We start from the raw sequence: 20110 nt of genomic DNA, 5'->3' as shown, positions 1-20110 counted from the left end.
TGTATTGTTTGAAAGTATACCTTCAGATGACGATAGCCTTACTTCAATTGACGATACAGATGAAGACGAAGACTATACTCCTAAAACTAAAAACGCAAATTTTATAGTTGAAGAATCAAGTGATTCGTCGAATTGTGAGGTAGGAAGTGATGTAGAAATTTTAAATTTAGATGATAATATTACGTACATAATGCCAAGTCCTATAAAACCGTCTTCAAGTATTCGGAAAATTCGAAACAAACCTCGTAGTCACCGAAATATTTTTCCAAATACTATTTCACATGATATAACGTCTAATCAAAAACACCTATTAGCCCAACCACTTTCCGAAGAACTTAATATTTCAGTCGAAAATGTAAATGTTTCTGAAAATAATACAGCGGTTGTTGATGAGTTTAATTTTGTTGAACCTGTTTGGTCTACATCGACAAATTTCACCTTGTCAACTCCTCCGTTTACTCACTTAGAAGGTCCTACTGATGAAACTGATATCATAATAGAGTGTACACCATTTTCCATTTTTAAATTACTGATTACAAATTAAGTTATTGAGCATATAACTTTTCATACTAACTTGTATAGTCAACAAATATATCAACAAAAGGGAATAATATATAAACCCACAACGTTTGATGAAATGAGTTTATTTATTGGTATAAACATCTTAATGGGAATTAAAAAACAATGTAGCTATCGTGACTATTGGTCATCTGCACCTGACTTGAACGATGCGTATATTAGCAGTCTAATGCCAGTCAATAGATTTAGTTGGTTATTATCTCATTTGCATGTCAATGACAATTCAGTCATGCCCAAAAAAGGTGATGAACATTATGACAAACTTTATAGAATAAGGCCATTTCTTGATTTTATTTTAAAAAATAGTCAACGTTTATACAATCCAAATAAAATAATTGCCATTGACGAATCATTGATTAAATTCAAAGGGCGGCATAGCGCAAAGCAATACTTACCAAAAAAACCTATTAAAAGGGGTTATAAAGTATGGGCCCTTGCCGATAAAAATGGTTACCTTTGGAACTTTGAGATTTATACTGGAAAATCTGGAGATCTAGCTGAGAAAAATTTAGGCGCTCGCGTTATTAAAAAATTATCCCAGCCCTCACAAAACAAAAATCATCATCTGTACTTTGACAATTATTTCACTAGCTATCCATTAATGACTTTTTTAAAATCAAAAAATATTCATGCTTGTGGAACTGTAAATATGACGAGGAAATATTTACCTACATTAAAATTAGACAAAGAATTAAAAACAGGAGAATATGATTGACGTATTGACCAGTACTCAACTTCCATTGTAAAATGGAAAGACAAAAGAACAGTAAGCTTACTTTCTAACTTTCATGACCCCAAAAATGAAGAAACAGTTCAGCGAAAAGCTAAAGATGGGACACTTTCATATGTTCCTTGCCCTAGTGTATTAAAAGATTACAATCAAAATATGAATTGTGTCGATAGGTTCGACCAAAATAAAAAAACTTGCCAAATCGATAGAAAAAGCAAGAAGTGGTGGCATCGTATTTTTTTTCATTTTATCGATGTCGCTATTGTAAACGCGCATGTGATATACACTCAAAAAACTGGAACTAAAATGAAAATGAAGGACTTTCGCAGAGAAATTTCATCAGAATTAGTGAGAAAAAAAATGTTAGAAAAACGTCGAAAGATGAATCAAACTTCAGAATCACCTCCAGTTCAACTCAAAAAAAATAAGCCGTTAGTTCCAAAAAATATTAGACTTGATCAATCTGCACACCAGCCAATAAGATCTAGTCGAAGAAGATGCGGAAATTGCAGTACTAAAGTAAAGGAAGTAAGAACTGAATGGATATGCTCAATGTGTAACATACCTTTGTGTTTAAATAAAAACAAAAACTGTTTTACTGATTACCATAATTAATTAGTGTAAGTTGTACAATTTTTTTTTTAATTTTCACAAAAGTAATTAATTTAATTTTTAATTGTTAGTAAGATTTTTTTTGTTGTACGAAATTAAAATTTGTTACTTTTTTATTTAATAATACTATTCTTAGTAATAACCCACATAACTTATATATGAAATAAAATGGTTTATTATGAAATTTATAACTTGCTGTAATTATAAATAAAAAAAAATTTGAAATTCTAAACTCGATACTATACATACTCATAAAATAACCTCTCAAAGTACACGGTGGGATACATGTGATCCCACCTATAGTTAACACATCATTCAATTCATATATATTTTTTTTTACTTTATAATAATTGTATGTAATGGATTAAAAAGAAATTACATTAAAAGCTATGACAGTTAAAGTAAAATTTAATAGGTTGTGCAACAACGGGGTAGAAAAATCTGAAAAACACGTGCCGCAAAGAGTTAACTCAGTTAATTTCAGTGATTTGATTTAATGAGTCAACTCCTAATTCAATAAGGTCTTAATAACTATATGTTTCATTTTAGTTAGCAATGAATTCACCAATTCAGTGAACTACATAGTTCAACTGACACAACTCACAAGCTGACAAGGGCGCCCATATGGGGGCAAGGGAGGGACATGTCCCCCCCTGGAAAATGTCAAAAATCTTGAAAAATTGTTAACTATGATCAGAATCTATTTATTTAAATATAATTTAAAAATTTAATTTAATATAGTATGAATGTTTGTAATCTGTTGATGAAAAATCGGTTTATTTAGTTTGGCAAATCAGGTTATCAGCTATAAATAACAACAGGCTTTTTCCTTTCTATTCTATGAATAGTTATCAATTCTTAAAATATTGTGTATTTCCAGAAATACGGTATGTATATGTGTGTGTACACAACCATAATATTTATATAATATTTGTAAATTAATATTTTAATAAATATAAGTAATGTTTTAAATGTCCAATTTATATTATTAATTAAATAAAAATTTCAATAAATTACTTTTATAGTAAATTGGTTAAATAATTATTATTATTTTATAGTCTTCCAGTTTGATATATATAATGTAAAATTGTAAACCTCTTCCTATATCGTAGGTTATTCCTATTTATGAATAAATTGATAAATTAAAATGTTGTCCCCCCCTTGAGAATTTTTCTATGGGCGCTCTTGCAAGCTGACAAAATAATAACATTAAACTTATAAAACTGATAAGAACTAGGAAGTAACACAAAGACTACTTAATAAGTGATGAGTAATAACTCTGTAAGGCCTCATATTATTTTATATATATATACTGAATGTTAAAAACAGATATATCAAACATCGAGTATTTGAATCATTGAATGGCACTTGTCCCCCCCACAATTACGCCACTGCACTGATTCAATTAATTTAGTTCACCGAAAAGAGTCGACTATTTAAAATCAACTCACTCGCAAACTACTCAACCCTATAATTAAGTAAATCTCTCGAAAAATTACTCGAAATTGAAATAATTTATTAATTTGATAAAAATAATTAACAATTTTTCCTAACCGAGATAAATATCCAAAGTCAAATAATTTTTGTATTAAAGGTATTATGTATATAATATATATTTATATATTTTTATAATTTATAATTATCATACATAAATATTCTTTTTATAAATATTATATATATATATATTCTTTTTATGTATTTTTATAACCTTTTTATATAGCAGTGGTCTCAAACTCAAATTACCAGCGGGCTATATATATTTACGTCAAAGGTTCATGGGTAAAACCCCTTTTTTATTTTTACTAATTTTTATATTAAATCAAAAACCAAGAAATTCAATGGATGGATGACCTCTTCACCCAAGTCCCCTGACCTGAAACGATGTAAATAATTGTGATTTAACTTGGCTGTTTGTTACATTATCCATTATTTTGTCTTTTCTGTATTAACTCCCTCTTTACTTGTGCTTATTGTAAACCTTACTTTATAGATTGTATAATTCTCTAGATTAAAAAAAAAAAAAAATGGAAAATAAACAAAATATATTCAGACAAAATGTATTTCTTTTATTGATTATAATTATGACAAAAATGGACATTGTACTGTATATTGTTTTTTTTTAAATAATAATAATTTTTTTTTTTCAAGCAGCACTTGATACTTGACAACTCTTATTTTCTACTAGACTGTCAAAATATAAAATATTTTATAAAACAAAAAAAATCAAAACTTTTGAAGAAATAATAAATAATCAAAGTTTTTAATAAATTTAAGTATTAACTTCGGAAGAATAAAATAAAATACACCATACTTATCCGTTTGATAAGGATAGAGGGTACCCAATTAAGTTGATTCCCCCTTTATTTTTTCATACTTCTAGAACAACACAACAAACAATAAGTCTTTTCTCCATAGTAATCATTAGGCGACTGCGCATACTATAATCCCGGATTCAGTCGTGAAATCAAACCTGATACGAAACCGAGTGCGTGTGAAAAATTTTCATTCGTTTCCGACGGCTACCGTAAACGAATTGAGTACTCGCCGAACCGTGTGAAACCGGCCTATCAGTGAGGTTAGTGATTACTGATTCGTGAATTGAATTTGATAAGTTGGTTGAACTGAGTCACTGAGTCGCCGATTCTTGAAACACAAATTCAACTCCTACAGTTCATTTTAATGATTCAATTCTTCAAGGTAACTTGCTCATTATCTACAAATTTCTTGTATTTTTAGTCATTGATCATTGTACTTAGTTCAAGATATTATAATTCAAAAATAATTTATGCATTATAATAGGTATTTTTTTTAAGATACGTCACTATATAATTACTCATTAAACTAATGAGTCCACCATTTGAATAAATAGTTTGGTATTTGGTAAACCTATTCCAACCAGGTTTTGAGCTTGTATCGCAAAATGAAACATAAAATTTGGTATGTGCATTTCTGAATCATATAATAATAGCTATTTTTTAATTTTGTTGTTACACATAATTTTTTACAAAACTTTAGTTACACCAAAATTTAATTATATTTCGAGATCAACTTTGTTCAAATGTAATACTTATCTGATCATCAGTCAATAATCTTATATAATGAAAAATATAATAGAGTATTAATATTCAAAAAAATATAACCAGCTTCTTCAATGCATTTTTAAAAGTAACAGAAATACTACAAATATCAAATTATAGTTTTTTACTAAAACTACATATTTTACTACCTACGAGTAGTTTGTATTTGAGACAAGACTGGCAATTAAAGTTTTAATAAATACATTTCTTAATTGCATTTTATTCTTTCTTCTATACCTAATTAATAATATGTACTAATTGGAAGCAGTATAGATTTACTTAAATGATCTTATAAGTTTAAAAATCTATCTAAAAATTTTAATAATTTTATATATAATACATTTAAAGAAATATTTAGTAACTTGATGTTTGAATAGTTTTTGTACTATACACATAATTAAACGTCAAATATAAGTATATGTATTTAAAATTTTGTTTTGTAATTTTTGAATACAAATTAATTTAGTATGGCATCTGATTTTTTCTATCCAAACATGGGTGGCGTGGAAGAGCATATATTCAATTTATCTCAATGTCTTTTAATGAAAGGATATAAAATAATTGTCTTAACTCATTCATATCAGGATAGAGTTGGAGTACGTTATATGACAAATGGATTAAAAGTAATTTATAATTTGTAATATACTTTGCTAATGATATGTACAAATAATAAAATATTAATTTCTCTAGGTATATTACTTGCCCATCAAACCATTTTATAACCAATGTGTTTTACCTTCAATGGTTTCTTCTTTACCATTGATAAGATATGTGTTAGTCAGAGAACAAATAACTATAATACATGGACATTCAGCATTTTCAACTTTAGCTCATGAAACAATGATGATTGGTCGTTTGCTAGGGATTCGAGTAATATTGATATAAACAATTCAGTAGCTTATTATATATTTATATATTATGTTCATATATTTATAAATACATAAATATTGTTTGTAGACTGTATTTACAGATCATTCTCTTTTTGGATTTGCTGATACATCAGCTATCATAACAAATAAGTTTTTGGAAATATCATTAGCTGATTGTAACCATTGTATCTGTGTATCACATATTGGGTAAATTATTATTTTATTGTTAGTTAATTTATAAAAATACAAAATACAATATAAAGTTATCTCTTTTAGGAAAGAAAATACTGTATTACGTGCACGTGTCAATCATCATAGAGTTTCAGTTATACCAAATGCTGTTGATACAACTGCATTTATTCCTAAATTAGAATTAAGAACTAAAAACAAAAGTAAAATACTCCCACATTCTGTTAAATGAAAAAAATTGAAATTTATTAATTTTAATTATAGTTACAATTGTGGTGGTTAGCCGTTTAGTTTATAGAAAAGGGGTAGATTTATTAGCTCAAATTATTGCTGATGTATGCTTAAAACATCCAAAGGTATAACGCACTTATAAAAATATTTTAATGCGTGTAAATAAGTTAACTTGACTAATTTATTTTAGGTACAATTTATTATTGGAGGGGATGGTCCAAAACGTGAACTACTAGAAGACATTCGTACTAATTTGAATATAGAAGAACAAGTTACTTTACTTGGTAGCTTAGAACATTCACAAGTATGTAATGTTCTTAATCGCGGACATATTTTTTTAAATACGTCCTTAACAGAAGCATATTGTATGGCTATTGTTGAAGCTGCTTCTTGTGGGTATGATTTTTCTATTTGTATAGAAATATTGAAATAATTAAAAATATCAATTCATAATTAATATCAAGATTGAAGATTGTAAGTACAAGAGTAGGTGGCATACCAGAAGTATTACCTCCAGAATTGATAGTTTTAACTGAACCCAATGTTCCATGTAAGATACATTTATTTATTTGTTATAAGAGTAGTTATGAAAATTTTAATATTTACTTTAGCTATTCTCCAAGGATTATATAAAGCTATTGATCAAGTTAATACTGATAATGGAGTACCTCCAATTGAATGCCATCAAAAAGTGCAATCCTTGTACAACTGGATGAATATTGCCAAAAGAACAGAGATTGTGTACAATATGGTTTCTTTAGAACCACCAAAAAGTTTAGGAAAACAATTACGAAGGTTAGATAATTAACAAATTAAATTAAAGTACTTTATTTTTATTTTAGCTATATTTAAATTTTAGTTACAAATCAACTGGAGTATATCCATTTTTATTGGTAGTATCATTTATGCACATACTACTACAAATTTTAGATTGGTGGATTCCTCGTTCAGTGAGTAAATAATTACTTAAGAACATGTTGACTGTCGTACAGCTGCCAACAGTTGTATTATTATTTATTATTATGACATAATCAGTTATAATGAGTGGGATTCCTGAAACGCTTTAGTTTAACATAATAATTGATAGTATAGGTAATTATTTCAGTAATAAAGACAACATTTTAATGTTGTAAAAAGGTAATTGTCAGTTCTATGCTATGGTACAGTTATATAAAACATAACTACAGCGCCAAAATATTTATACCAATTTAAAATAATACATGACATGCTGCAGCCTTACAGGAATAATAAGTTATGGCAGTCGGCATTCTAAAATTCATCATTCAAAACGATTAAATTATGGCCGCCAGCGGCTGTATGACAGTCAACATGTTTATATAGTTCTATAATAATATTGAATTTTATAAAAATAATATTTCTAGGAGATAGATCTGGCTAAAGATTACATAACTGAAAATAATCATCTTGATTCTATTCAATCGGTTACCAAAAATCAATAACACAACATTTGAAAATTTATTGTTATTTATTCAGTAAATGTTATTTTAAATATAGTTCTAATATAAGCTTTGTATGGACGGATGTAATTACATATAATATTTTAATAAATTTGGTAATATAATATAAAAATAAATTAGAGATCAAAAATTAAATACATTCAACAATTATTTTAATCACAATTGTGTCATTTTTAATATATCCATTTTGAAGGACTTCATCAACAGTAATAAATTCTGTATAGCCAAAAGCTCTTGGATTTATTGGAGGAACCTCAATACCATTATTTCCAAAAGAACATCTTCTGAAGGCTTCAGATTCAGGTGATGATTGCATTTTTAAACAAGTATTTTGTATTGGATTTGTAGGATGGATTAAAGATAATGTAATTTGACCAGAAAATGGCCAAATTAAAGTATCATCATAATCACCACGCATCATGTGAATAAATAAAGAAAGATTACGATTATCTGTTGAGATATTTATTCGACCACATACTCTAAAATTTAAATAACAAAAACACAATTTCAAATTAATAAATAAATATTTGATACATTTTTGGTATAAAAACTCTAATAATTACTTATATCCTGCTGAAGATGTATAGAATCCTGGAGTGTAATATCGAGTTTGTAATGGTTTTTCTTTCATTAGTTTTAATGACTCTGTAAAATTTTCAAATCTCCAGACATATACACCATTGCATGTAACTAATGATATTGCATTTTGAGTCTGTCCAAGTTCTATGATTAGATTATTAACTGTTTGACTAAGCTGTTCTATATCTTTATCCTTCATAGCATTGTTTTGATTTAAACGTTCTATATCTTTATCTTTTTCAATATTAATTTGTTCCAATACGACTATTCTTTCATATAAATTACTAATATGAAATATAAAAATGTTGTCATTAAGTTATGAACATTTGTAAAATATAGTAAATAGATGTGACACTCTTCTTGGAATAAGATAATTGTATTAATTTGTATGAAAAATCAAATGTTAAAAATTGATATGAAAACTAATTAGGTTTAGCAAAATTACATATTAAAATACTTTTATAATTTTTAATAACTACATTGACACAATATTATTTTTCATCAAAATGAGTAAAACATAATATTACTGAAAATATTTAGCTATTAGTTTTATTTATTAAATTTTACAAAGAAACTACAAAATTAATATTTGCATACCTCATTAATGCTTTTTCTGAATTAGGATCTTTGTTGGCATCCCACAATTGAGTAGCTTCTAAAGCTTTCGAATGAGCATTATCTTTATTTTGTATTTTGTTCATAAGATCAATATGAGACTTGGAGAGTAACTAAAGTATGAAAAACATTTAAAATTACTCGTGTAAAAAAAATTAAGTGTATTAACTTACGGTTACATGTCGATGCACACCCATAACAAGGTGGTTTAATAACTCATTTTTATTCTTTACAATATCTTTACATCCAATTAAATGAAACGGACAGATATTATCTGATATTCCATTAATCTATAGAATATAACAAAAATTTAACAGATTTGATAAGATTAAAGAAGTAAATATACTGTAATAATAAAATTTAAACAAATTATGCAACTACTTTTCATTAAATTGATCTTTAACATTATTGTACAATTAGTATATTAAATAAAATATATAATTTTAAAACTCTTGTGCAGGTATAGAAACAGGTTAATTTAACATCTTTGATAAAAAGTATTAAGTATCAAAAAAAAAAAAAAAACATACTTGAAGATTAAATATACATACTGGACTCATAAGACTTACAGGGTTTTTATTGAATTTACATGAGGTATAATGTTCATCAACTTCTAATAAAGGTACTACTGCATCACAGCCATTGTTTAAACAAGTAACTGTTTGCTCATAAATTTCACGTTTTGTATAGTTATCAGGAAATAAACCATCAATAGAAAGCGGTAAAGAATCAATTGGGCAACTTTGACTTTGACGTCTAAAATAATAATAATACATAAAATAGTTTTAAAATATAATTATTTCTCTAACTAATGCTTATGACAAAGGCAAAAAAAATAAAATATGATTAATGATTCTAATATAGGGTATTTTTTATTTTTAATTAAATAAAATAGTGATGTTAATTTAAAGAAAACTGAATGAAATCAATAATAAATTATTATTGTTTAAAAATAACTCAGAGATCAAGGTAATATGTCTAAAATAGTTTAATTTTGTTAAAAAGGATGTGATTCTATATTTATTTTAGTAATTTATCTCAGAACTTTTGAAAAATTTAAAACGGTCATATCTCTTAAAGATATTATTAGTACTTAAATTATAATCCATATTTAGAAGTACATCAAATTTTTTACTTTTCTTAAGTATTAGTAAAAAAGAAAACTACTCTTGAATAAAAAATAAATTAAAATAATAAAATCTTAAATTATATTTAGTGTTAAGGGTTAAATTTTACTAACTTAAGCCACTCGTGTATACATTCATAACAAAAACGATGTCCACATCGTGTTAGCATAGGATCTTTAAGACAATTAAGACATATAGAACATTCAAATCGAGGATTTATCACCGATAGCATTTTTTTAAACTGAAACAATAAAAATATTGAATTAATCACAACACATTAAAGAATAAAACAATATATAAAAAAATATTTCCAAACATTTTTTTAACTTAAAGTTAGTAAATCTAAAATAATAAAGTAATAATTAGAGGTAGAACTTAATATGTTCACTCAAAATTATGTTCGTGTTTCAATTTTTAACATAATTGGGGGAAATATTACCTCACAAAAGTTTAAAATACAATTTTTATTATTAATTTTTAAACACGTAATATTTATCAATAATTAATTCTAGTTGAATTTGTATATACAATTTGTAAATTGTTTCTATTACAAACTTAGAACTTGGTCCCATAAAATAGTACTAAGGACAGTACTATACAGACGGATACATGTTAGTAACATGATGTTACTATGAATTATTACAACAAAATTGTATCAAATACTAATCATTATTCATGAATAGAAAGTACACAACGTATACATACCAATTCCAATTGCAAGTATAAAACAAAACGAATAAGGCGTTGGATGACGGACTAGTGACGGTCTGAGCAACCGCAGTTTTTATCGGTTATATATATAATTATTATAATTAATATATCACAACAATAACTTATCTATTTTTAAATAGCCTAGAAGATAATATAACATTTTATCATTAAAATATTTATTATAGTTACGTTATCGGTGTATTACACGTGAAAATGAATGTATCAATTAAGATGATGGCCGATACGTTGTAATCACTATTTACCGCCACGAGTTAATAAACTTATAAAGTTAACAATGTGACAACCACTTGCAAACTAGCAAGGTGCATTACATCTATACATTTACAACGAACTTGGTGATAATAATAATAATAATAATAATAATAATATTGTTTATTATTTATTATGATGATTACGATTTGTTGACCTCTAGGAGTACCAACACAGTTCACCACGCTCTGCAACTGGCCCAGGAAAATCGATGTTACTTATCTCTTGTCTTTTCCCTATTCAGAAAAATCATAATATTAGCATCCGACTTACACTCCGAGTGCGAGGCATGTGTTTAATTGTTCGTAACGAAATCAAAATTTTTAGACCTAATATCTGGAAAAGATAAAATATCTCCTTGGTCGAGCCGAGAATTTAATATATCCTGTGGTCAAGCGACATCACGCGTGCTAAATGCAGACTATAAACATTTAAAGATATCTTAAATATTTATAAATATCTATCTTTATAAATCTATGATGCAGACATAAATCTGCACAGACCAAATAATCAAAATTATTATTCTACGGACGAAACATGATCGCGGCATTGTCGATGACGTGGGAGGGAGATGAGTGAAATACATTTTCAACGGTCCAACGCATTTTGAGAACCCATCGACGCTTCACACACACACATACACACACAAGAATATATGCGCGCGCACACGTACGCTATGGATTACACACATTATACGCACACACGTACACTGTATATGTATATGCATCCTTGTTGGGTCAGTTAATCGCCCCCACTTGTGTAGCGGTCTGGAATGTGAACCTGCATCCTGCCTAGCAGCGAGTACCAGGCTGCCACCGTCCACAAAGGATCCTTAGACCCTCGGAGTCTGCGAGTGATGTGAAAAAAAAAATTAAAAACGTCTCGAGCGCCATTTTGTATAAATAAGTGCGTGTTGCGATTTTTTTTCTCTTCTTTCGGGCAAAAATCCGCTTACACCGAGTCCTCGTGTTGTGAAGTGCCACTATTGATACCCGTTAACGAATTGTCTGTACAACCGATCGACGTCATTTATTTTTGTTTCGTTCGGCCGTTGTTCCGTTCTTGTCAACAGCTTACTGACAGTCGTCAGCCTCGACTTCGCGTGCCCAGGTAAGTGTAATGGTCAAGAACACATCATTGTCCAATATTTTAAACTTTTTATATCGCAGTCTATTTTAACTGTGCTTATGATTGTATTAATTTCAGATTAAACAATGAGCTATCAATCTCGAGGAAGTAAGATTTTTTTTTTTTTGTTCGTGTTTTTTAAACGGGTTATATTAATTTATTTCATAATTACCGTTTTTTTAGTGCCCAGTAACATGGTGAACCCGATCAACGAGACAATGGATATCAAAGATCCGTCTCTGGTATGGCAACAAAGTGGCCAGTATTTACCAGATTCCGGTATACAGTCTGGAGGAAGCACCCAGACTCATTCTATAACTACCAAGGAAGATGACATGGAAAGAGACAGACTTTTGTTTGATCTTGACCAAGGGTTTCCACAATCTTTTCCTCAGGAACAAGTTGATGGTATTTTATATATTATACACAATTAAACGCTTAACTTTAACACTAATAATATTCCAGGTATGAATCAACATTTAGGCCAGACGTGTGGTGAAAATTTAGATGATGAAGTTGAAATGCCTGCTCAATTTAATGTAAACAGTGCGGCAAATGTACAAAATATGACTGGACCAAGCCAAATGTTAAAATATGCTGTTGTCAATTTGATCAATTATCAAGATAACGCTGAACTTGCAACCTGGGCTATTCCAGAGTTAATTAAATTATTGAATGATGAGGATCAAGTTGTTGTATCACAAGCTGCTGTTATGGTTTATCAGCTTTCTAACAGAGAAGCTGCCTTGCATGCAATTATAAATAGCCCACAAGTAATAATATATTATTATATTTTATTAATTATAAAATAATTTTATTTACTATATTATTGTTATTATAGATGATTGCTACCTTAGTGAAATCCATATCTAATAGCAATGATTTAGAAACCACTATTGGTGCTGTTGGAACATTACGTAACTTGTCTAATCACCGGCATGGTCTATTAGCAATTTTCAAGAGTGGAGGAATACCAGCTTTAGTTAAATTAATGAGGTGAATTAACTAATTTTTAACTGCCTAATAATTATTGTTCGGTATTAAATATATAGGTTTTTTTTTATTACAATTAATTTATAATTAATTTTGAATTTTGAATTGTTATAGTTCTCCAGTTGTATCTATTTTACGAGATGCTGTGATTACTATTCATAATTTACTTTTGCATCAAGACGGTTCGAAAATGGCTGTTCGTGTTGCGGGTGGTTTGCAAAAGATGATATCTTTATTAACATTCAAGTCAAATAGTCATTCTATTACTGTAAAGTTTTTAACAATTATAACTGACTGTCTACATATATTAGCTTGTGGTAATCAAGAAAGTAAATTAATAATATTGGCTGCACAAGGACATGTTGAGCTTGTGCGTATTATGCGTTCATTTAATTATGAAAAATTACTGTGGCTTACTTGTCGAGTTCTTAAAGGTATAAGATATCAACTTATTTTTATTTATTTTAAGTATTAAATCATTTTAAAGATTAGTCTAATATTTATATTATGTGTTATATATTTATAGTCCTATCAGTATGCTCACGTAACAAACCAGCTATTGTAGAAGCAGGTGGAATGCAAGCTTTAGCAATGCATCTTCAACATGATAGTCAGCAATTAGTGTACAATGTATTGTGGACTTTGAGAAACTTGTCAGATGCTGGAACAAAGGTAAAAGTTTTTAGTGATTCATGAGTTTGCTATACATACATAATACAGTACATATGAAGGCTCAACTTCATTATTCACAACTGACATGCTTACTGGTTTAAAAAAACTGCTAATCTTTGGTTGTCTTCCTTTCATAGTGATTTTTTTAATGATTAACTCGCAAAGATGCCTTAGATCAGGGGTTTCCAACCTTTTTATCATCGAGTACCATCAAGACACTTATAATCAATACCTCCTTAATTCTAAGACTTAATTAAGAGTCACCATTTATTTAACATTTATTTTTATTATTTATTGATGTATTAACATTGTCTATTATTTGAAATTTATGAAAGTAAAAAAATCTTAATTTTTTAATTTAATATATTTGTTGTTATTTATTTTATACATAAACATCGATATCAGACTGAATAAATAATAATAAAAATAAATTGCTACAATTATAAACCCAATTTCATCAATATTTATAAAATTAGATTATATCAAATAAACTAAAATAAATAATATTGAATACAAATAGTATTAAAAATAATTATACCAAAACATTTCTTCTGTATACCATTGGTTGGGAACCCTTGTCTTAGATGTTCATGATATGCAGATATGTTTTCATTGTTGTTATCTTCTACGTATTTAAGCATAATTTTTAGATAGTTTAGATAAACTAGCGTAATTTACATATTATAAACGGCTGTCCAGATTAAGCGAAGTCCAGATTAATGAGGTTCTACTGTAGATTTAACTATGTTCATGTGGTAATTAAATACTTCAAATGTATTTTTTTTCAATATAAAACGTGTTATTTGAATGTAAGATGTTTTGATTTTGTTTATTCTACTAGTAGATTTATAATTATATTTATTTACAATTTACAATTTTTAGTCAAATTGTCCTCTCTTATATTAATGGGATAAAATTGAATCCCACTTGTGTTGTTATTAAGGCATATAATTAGATTCATTTTTAATCCTAAGTATTTTATTAAATCTGATAAATTGAAATTATTTTAACTTATTAAATATTCCCAGTTTGTGTAAAAGTGCAATTAATACTAAGTACAAATATATTATCTAATGAAGTATAGATGATAATAAAAATTTAAAAATTTTAGGTTGATGGATTAGAACAACTTCTGCAATCTTTAGTAGCAGCATTAGGCCATTCAAATATTAATATTGTAACATGTGCTGCTGGTATATTATCAAATTTAACATGTAATAATCAAAGAAATAAATTGACTGTGTATCAATTTGGAGGTGTTGAAGCTCTTGTTCGTGCAATTATGAATGCTGAAGATAACGAAGAGATTACTAAACCTGCTGTAAATTTGAAATCATTAATAATTTATTTCCATCAATATAATAATGAACATTATTTTTATTTCAGGTTTGTGCTCTGAGACATATAACATCAGGGCATGCTGAGGTTGAAAACTCTCAGAATTCATTTTGTCGAACAGGTGGTATTCAAGTCATAGCCAAGCTTTTGCAACCATCTTCACATTGGCCTCTTATTAAAGCTGTAATTGGTTTAATAAAAAATATAGCTCAATGTAAAGCAACACACGGACTTCTTCGTGAACACAATGCCATACATAATTTAGCTGGACTTTTAATGCGTGCTTTCCAAGATCTTCAAAATGTAATAATTCAGTTAAATCTATTAAATTAATACATATATATATATATATATATATATATACTAATGGTGTAATTAATTTTTACAGCATTCAAATACTAGTGTGAAACCTGAAGAAGTCAGAATGGAAGAAGTTATTGAATGTGTTACAGGAACTTTACATATATTAGCTAAAGAATCACAAAGTCGATCAATAATGCGTTCTCAACAAGGATTTATGTCTGTATTAATACAGTTATTATTTAATAACTTTGAAAATATACGACGTTTGGCAGCCGATACATTAAATGAATTAGCTGCGGATAAAGAAGGTGCTGATATGATAGAAGCTGAAGGTGGAACCGCTTCTCTTAATGAATTATTACATTGTGGAAATGAAGCTCTTGGTTAGTGTTTTATTTTTCATTCATGATAATATTTAAATAGTTGTATAATATTTTATTAATTTGTATAGCTACATGTGCAGCTGCTATACTATCCAGGGTTTCTGAACATAAATTACAAAAATGTCTTTCCATGGAACTTACTAGCTCATTGTTTAGTGAAGATCAAAATTTATGGCCATCTGGTGACCTTGGTATAGCACCAGATTTGCAGGTACAAATTTAATTACATTTTTTATTAGATTAGTATTTGATAATATATTAGATCCAGATAAACATCTCATAATTTTATCTATGGACATTCTTTTTTGGTAAGTTAATTCAGTTAGATTCGTAGTGCAAATTTATTCATTTTCAAATTGTATTATATTGTAATATATCCTGCACATTTATTAATTCAAATGTCATTTTATGTACATCCTTATTATAGTTCTGCTTGATACAATGTTTTGTATTATTATTTATTAGTAAATACTAAATAATTAAAGTATAAAGTAGTGTTTATATTTTTAGTTAGATATGATGTTAGAAATATGCACAGTATGTATTGTTTGAGCTTAGTGTGTTTTTTCCACCAACAGGACATGATAGGTGTGAACGAGTATGATATATATGGTCAAGGATTGAGCACTGTCTACAGTGGTGTAGGGTCACCCAAACACAGTGCTTCAGGTACACTTTTAAATATAAAAACAATTGCATGAAAGTACTTTTTTTAGTTAGATTGTATATTGCTTTAGCTCGCTAACTTTTAATTTGGTCGCAATGCTTGGGATTTGGTAAGTTATAGTACCACAAAATAATAACACTAATATATTTTAAGTTGTTTTAATTACTAACATGTTATAATTGGTATGATAAATTACTTATTACTATTTTGATAAATGTTTATGTACATCTAAATAGTATATACTTTATATAAATTCATTACTTTAGTCATTATAAATAAAGTAGACCTGAGTAAATTAGTTATATTAAGAGCTTGTTCTATTTTATAATTGTAAAAAAACAAATATTTTGAATTTTCCACAAGTCAATAAAATATTTCTTTAGAATATTTAATTAATTTAAATGAAAGGGCTATAATTTATATATATATATATATATATTGCTTTATGTTAGAAATTACTTTCAATTTGTATTGGTACTGCATTATATTCTATGAGTCGGTGGCATAGGTCAGGTATTTCATAATTGAAATGCTTCTATATTTTTGACGTTAACAATAATAATCAATCAATATATTTTGTTATAATTTAATATTATTAATATAATTTAATTATTAAATACAATTAAATATTACTAAAATACTAAATATTAACCTTATTATTATGTTTACTAACTATCAAAAAGTTAATAGTAGGAACCATAAGACTTTAAGTACATTATTTGATTTATTTTTCAGGGTATGACACGCTACCCTTAGATTCAATGGAAGGATTAGAAATTTGTCCTCCACAAGATTCCAGTTATGGTTCTACAGTTCATTTATTTGAATGAAACAAAAATGTATTTGTATGAATAATGTAATAATAAAAATAATCTAAAATTTTGTTTGAAATTCTGACACATCAAGTTATTTTAAAAATTTGAAGTAGGTAAGGAAAAATTAGATAGTTAAAATATTTAATTTTTTTTATTTCTTTTTAGTCAGATTTTAAATAGGTGCAGTAATACTCAGACTGAGGTTTATATATAAAACTTGAACAATGATTGAACAAAAAATAAAAAAATAAAAATTACTGTGAAATGTAAATTTTTGTAACAACTATTTTATAATATTTTAGATAATATATTAAAAGTAATGTCCTTATGTTTTTATGTATTGTAAATGTATGGACTGTATAATTAAAGCTTCTAAAACTTGAGTTTGAATCATTTCGTCCATAAACTGTAATTATGTTTCTGTATGCATCTATCATTTTTGTTTGGGAAGCAGGTACGTAGTCAAGGGGTGGGTCCATGGGGTCTGGACCCCCCTCCCCCCAAAATTTTTTAATTTTAGCACAAAAATTAGATGGTACCTTGATTTTGTACCAATTACGTTTTGAAAGTGGCGATAAAAAATCAATGGTTCCATTGATATCTCAAGAATTTATGGAATATTATATTACATATAGTTCGTTATCGGCGCTTGTCCCGTTGTTTGTCTGACGGCATCACAGTTATGTATAATTAGATTATAATATTATTGCTGTAATGTAAACTAAGGCAAAATAAATTAAAAAAAAAAGTAGATCATAATATTTATATATATATATATCTGTGGGAGGCAGGGCCTATTTTTGTGTGTAATACGAAATCATACACTGTGTATGGTGTTTATGCCTTTACGGCTAATAAATTTCATTTTTGTATTTATTATAATTTGTTATTTTACTTTTCTGTAAATAACCCTCGTGTGTAATAATAGCTATAATGATAATAACATTTAACAAGCACGATTATAGATAACACGATCTTTACCAAACGGAGTTCCATATTCTACATTGTTTGGCTAAATCCGCATTTATTTTGTGGTAAATGTATTTTTTCACTGGAATCAATTGTAAAATGATATGTTGTAATTACGGAAAATCTATGACTGCGATTGAGCATGAATCATGATAACAATATTATTATTATTTTTAAATTAATTATGTAGTTACTACTAATTAACTATTATATACCTATTTGTTCAGACGACATTGAGTTTCATTATATTTTATTGTAATATTTATGTTATAATATAGTTAGTGTTTTAATTATTAGGTAAGTTTTGATTTTTATATATTGTCGTTATGGATAAGTGGCTAACACGTTCATCAAACATTAACCGTATGTATTATTATGTCTAGAATTTTTATACATAATTTAAAACTAGATTCCAAAATTTTATGAATCGTACAGTTTTTGAATTTCTTAAAATATTGTAGATAGGTTTACCAATTGTAAATTGTTTTCTAATGAACGGTATTGAGTTTATGACTTACGTATAGTTTTATATTATTATATTTTAAGTGCAGTAGCACACATCATATAGACACTATTCATAAACCATATTAACATAATCTATTTTAATTATATTACATTTATTATAAAATAATAATTTATAAATTGAAATGTTAACATAAAATTTATTCCATTAATATATGAAAATAAAAAAACAATAAGTTATTGCAATATTAATATTATATTATAAAGCTGTGTATAGGTATAATACATTTAATTGAGGTGATGTATTTAAAATAAATAAAAACTAAATTTATTTTTGAAATATTTATTTAAAATTTTACTATTTATATATAATATTATACCTTTTACTTTTCCGCCATCATATATTTAATAAAACTATAACACCTACCTATCTCATTGGTTGTTTTATTTCGATAGATTTTTTGAATTATAATAAAGTGTTATGCTTAATGTTCTGAGATATTAAAATTAAATTATCTATTTAAATATTACTTAAATTTGTTTTCTAAATTTAGGTTGTAGTAATGTTATAATTAAAAATGAAGAAAGTATTGAAAACAATTCTGAACAAGTAATTAATTTTGATCTAACTCAACTGGAATGTAGTAAAAATATTTATTCATATAATAATGAGGTAGAAGAATTTGGAGATGTTAATGATAAAAAATGGGTAAGATTAAACATAGATAAATGTTTTGAAAAAATAATACCATTAAAAAGAAAAGTAGACAATTTCTAAGGTGTAATATATGCTTCAGAAACCCTAAAATTGTAATGATGCATTTGATACAAAAGAATCATTTACCCGCCATTTGTTCTGAAGGAGGAACATTACCAAGAGCTACTATTCTTAAAAATTATTTGAACTCCAGAGTGCATATTGATAGTTGTAAAGTTGATAAGCTTAAAAAATTTTCTGATTCCAAATTAGTTCATAATGCTCCATTAAATAAAATTATTTCTTCACAAAATCAAAAATTATCACAAAAAATTGGAGGGATTATGTGTACAATATATAACGATGCAAAACGAGGTATCTTAAGTGCATGGTCTTGGCCTTCTCGTGAAATTACATTGATGAAATTGAAAAATCTGAACATTAATAATTTACCTTGCCCTTTTGAACCGAACGATGGAGATTTATAATATATTACACCAATTAATCATAAGGATTTTTTGAGATGTATATTTAAGTTTGATTTAAAAAGATTAAGAGAATTATTTGATAATTGTCTGGCGTTGTCATTAAAAGTGGATGGATCAGTAGATAGGAT

General features: G+C 27.2%; 4 protein-coding genes across 9 annotated transcripts; 3 read left to right on the top strand and 1 right to left on the bottom strand.

The window, feature by feature from the left end:
- Nucleotides 1-637: 637 nt before the first annotated feature.
- On the top strand, nucleotides 638-1294 carry LOC112688366 (piggyBac transposable element-derived protein 4-like). The gene has a single exon (XM_025561532.1). The coding sequence runs from the start codon at nucleotides 638-640 to the stop codon at nucleotides 1292-1294; it is 657 nt and encodes a 218-aa protein (XP_025417317.1).
- Nucleotides 1295-4340: 3046 nt separating this feature from the next.
- On the top strand, nucleotides 4341-7900 carry LOC112688444 (phosphatidylinositol N-acetylglucosaminyltransferase subunit A). 4 transcript variants are annotated; one of them, XM_025561619.1, is made up of 12 exons: nucleotides 4342-4618; nucleotides 4735-4858; nucleotides 5465-5621; nucleotides 5689-5868; nucleotides 5956-6074; nucleotides 6144-6259; nucleotides 6321-6412; nucleotides 6478-6683; nucleotides 6752-6837; nucleotides 6899-7082; nucleotides 7147-7237; nucleotides 7670-7900. In XM_025561619.1, the coding sequence occupies exons 2-12, from the start codon at nucleotides 4842-4844 to the stop codon at nucleotides 7745-7747; spliced, it is 1326 nt and encodes a 441-aa protein (XP_025417404.1). In that variant the 5' UTR covers nucleotides 4342-4618; nucleotides 4735-4841; the 3' UTR covers nucleotides 7748-7900. The 4 variants fall into 4 exon arrangements, with proteins under 4 accessions (XP_025417405.1, XP_025417404.1, XP_025417402.1 ...); XM_025561617.1 differs by having other exon boundaries at nucleotides 4721-4858; XM_025561620.1 differs by lacking the exon at nucleotides 4735-4858 and having other exon boundaries at nucleotides 4341-4618.
- Nucleotides 7755-11180, bottom strand: LOC112688445 (TNF receptor-associated factor 6-A-like). Of its 2 annotated transcripts, XM_025561622.1 has the most exons (8): nucleotides 11003-11180; nucleotides 10792-10938; nucleotides 10200-10327; nucleotides 9529-9715; nucleotides 9133-9249; nucleotides 8942-9072; nucleotides 8329-8628; nucleotides 7755-8244 (listed from the first exon to the last, which is right to left on the bottom strand). In XM_025561622.1, the coding sequence occupies exons 3-8, from the start codon at nucleotides 10316-10318 to the stop codon at nucleotides 7896-7898; spliced, it is 1203 nt and encodes a 400-aa protein (XP_025417407.1). In that variant the 5' UTR covers nucleotides 10319-10327; nucleotides 10792-10938; nucleotides 11003-11180; the 3' UTR covers nucleotides 7755-7895. The 2 variants fall into 2 exon arrangements, with proteins under 2 accessions (XP_025417407.1, XP_025417406.1); XM_025561621.1 differs by having other exon boundaries at nucleotides 10792-11180.
- A 573-nt stretch (nucleotides 11181-11753) lies between these two features.
- Nucleotides 11754-17442, top strand: LOC112688443 (armadillo segment polarity protein-like). 2 transcript variants are annotated; one of them, XM_025561614.1, is made up of 13 exons: nucleotides 11754-12177; nucleotides 12274-12303; nucleotides 12379-12603; nucleotides 12661-12968; nucleotides 13037-13191; nucleotides 13303-13622; nucleotides 13715-13860; nucleotides 14972-15181; nucleotides 15247-15501; nucleotides 15587-15884; nucleotides 15953-16095; nucleotides 16463-16553; nucleotides 17287-17442. In XM_025561614.1, the coding sequence occupies exons 2-13, from the start codon at nucleotides 12282-12284 to the stop codon at nucleotides 17379-17381; spliced, it is 2268 nt and encodes a 755-aa protein (XP_025417399.1). In that variant the 5' UTR covers nucleotides 11754-12177; nucleotides 12274-12281; the 3' UTR covers nucleotides 17382-17442. The 2 variants fall into 2 exon arrangements, with proteins under 2 accessions (XP_025417399.1, XP_025417401.1); XM_025561616.1 differs by lacking the exon at nucleotides 16463-16553 and having other exon boundaries at nucleotides 17287-17404.
- Nucleotides 17443-20110: the final 2668 nt, after the last annotated feature.

The sequence above is a fragment of the Sipha flava genome, unplaced genomic scaffold (assembly GCF_003268045.1).
Source record: "Sipha flava isolate LNK unplaced genomic scaffold, YSA_version1 38_pilon_pilon, whole genome shotgun sequence".
Classification (NCBI taxonomy): Eukaryota; Metazoa; Arthropoda; class Insecta; order Hemiptera; family Aphididae; genus Sipha; species Sipha flava.
The sequence above is the reverse complement of the archived record's forward strand: the minus strand, read 5'-3'. Positions and strand labels throughout refer to the sequence as shown.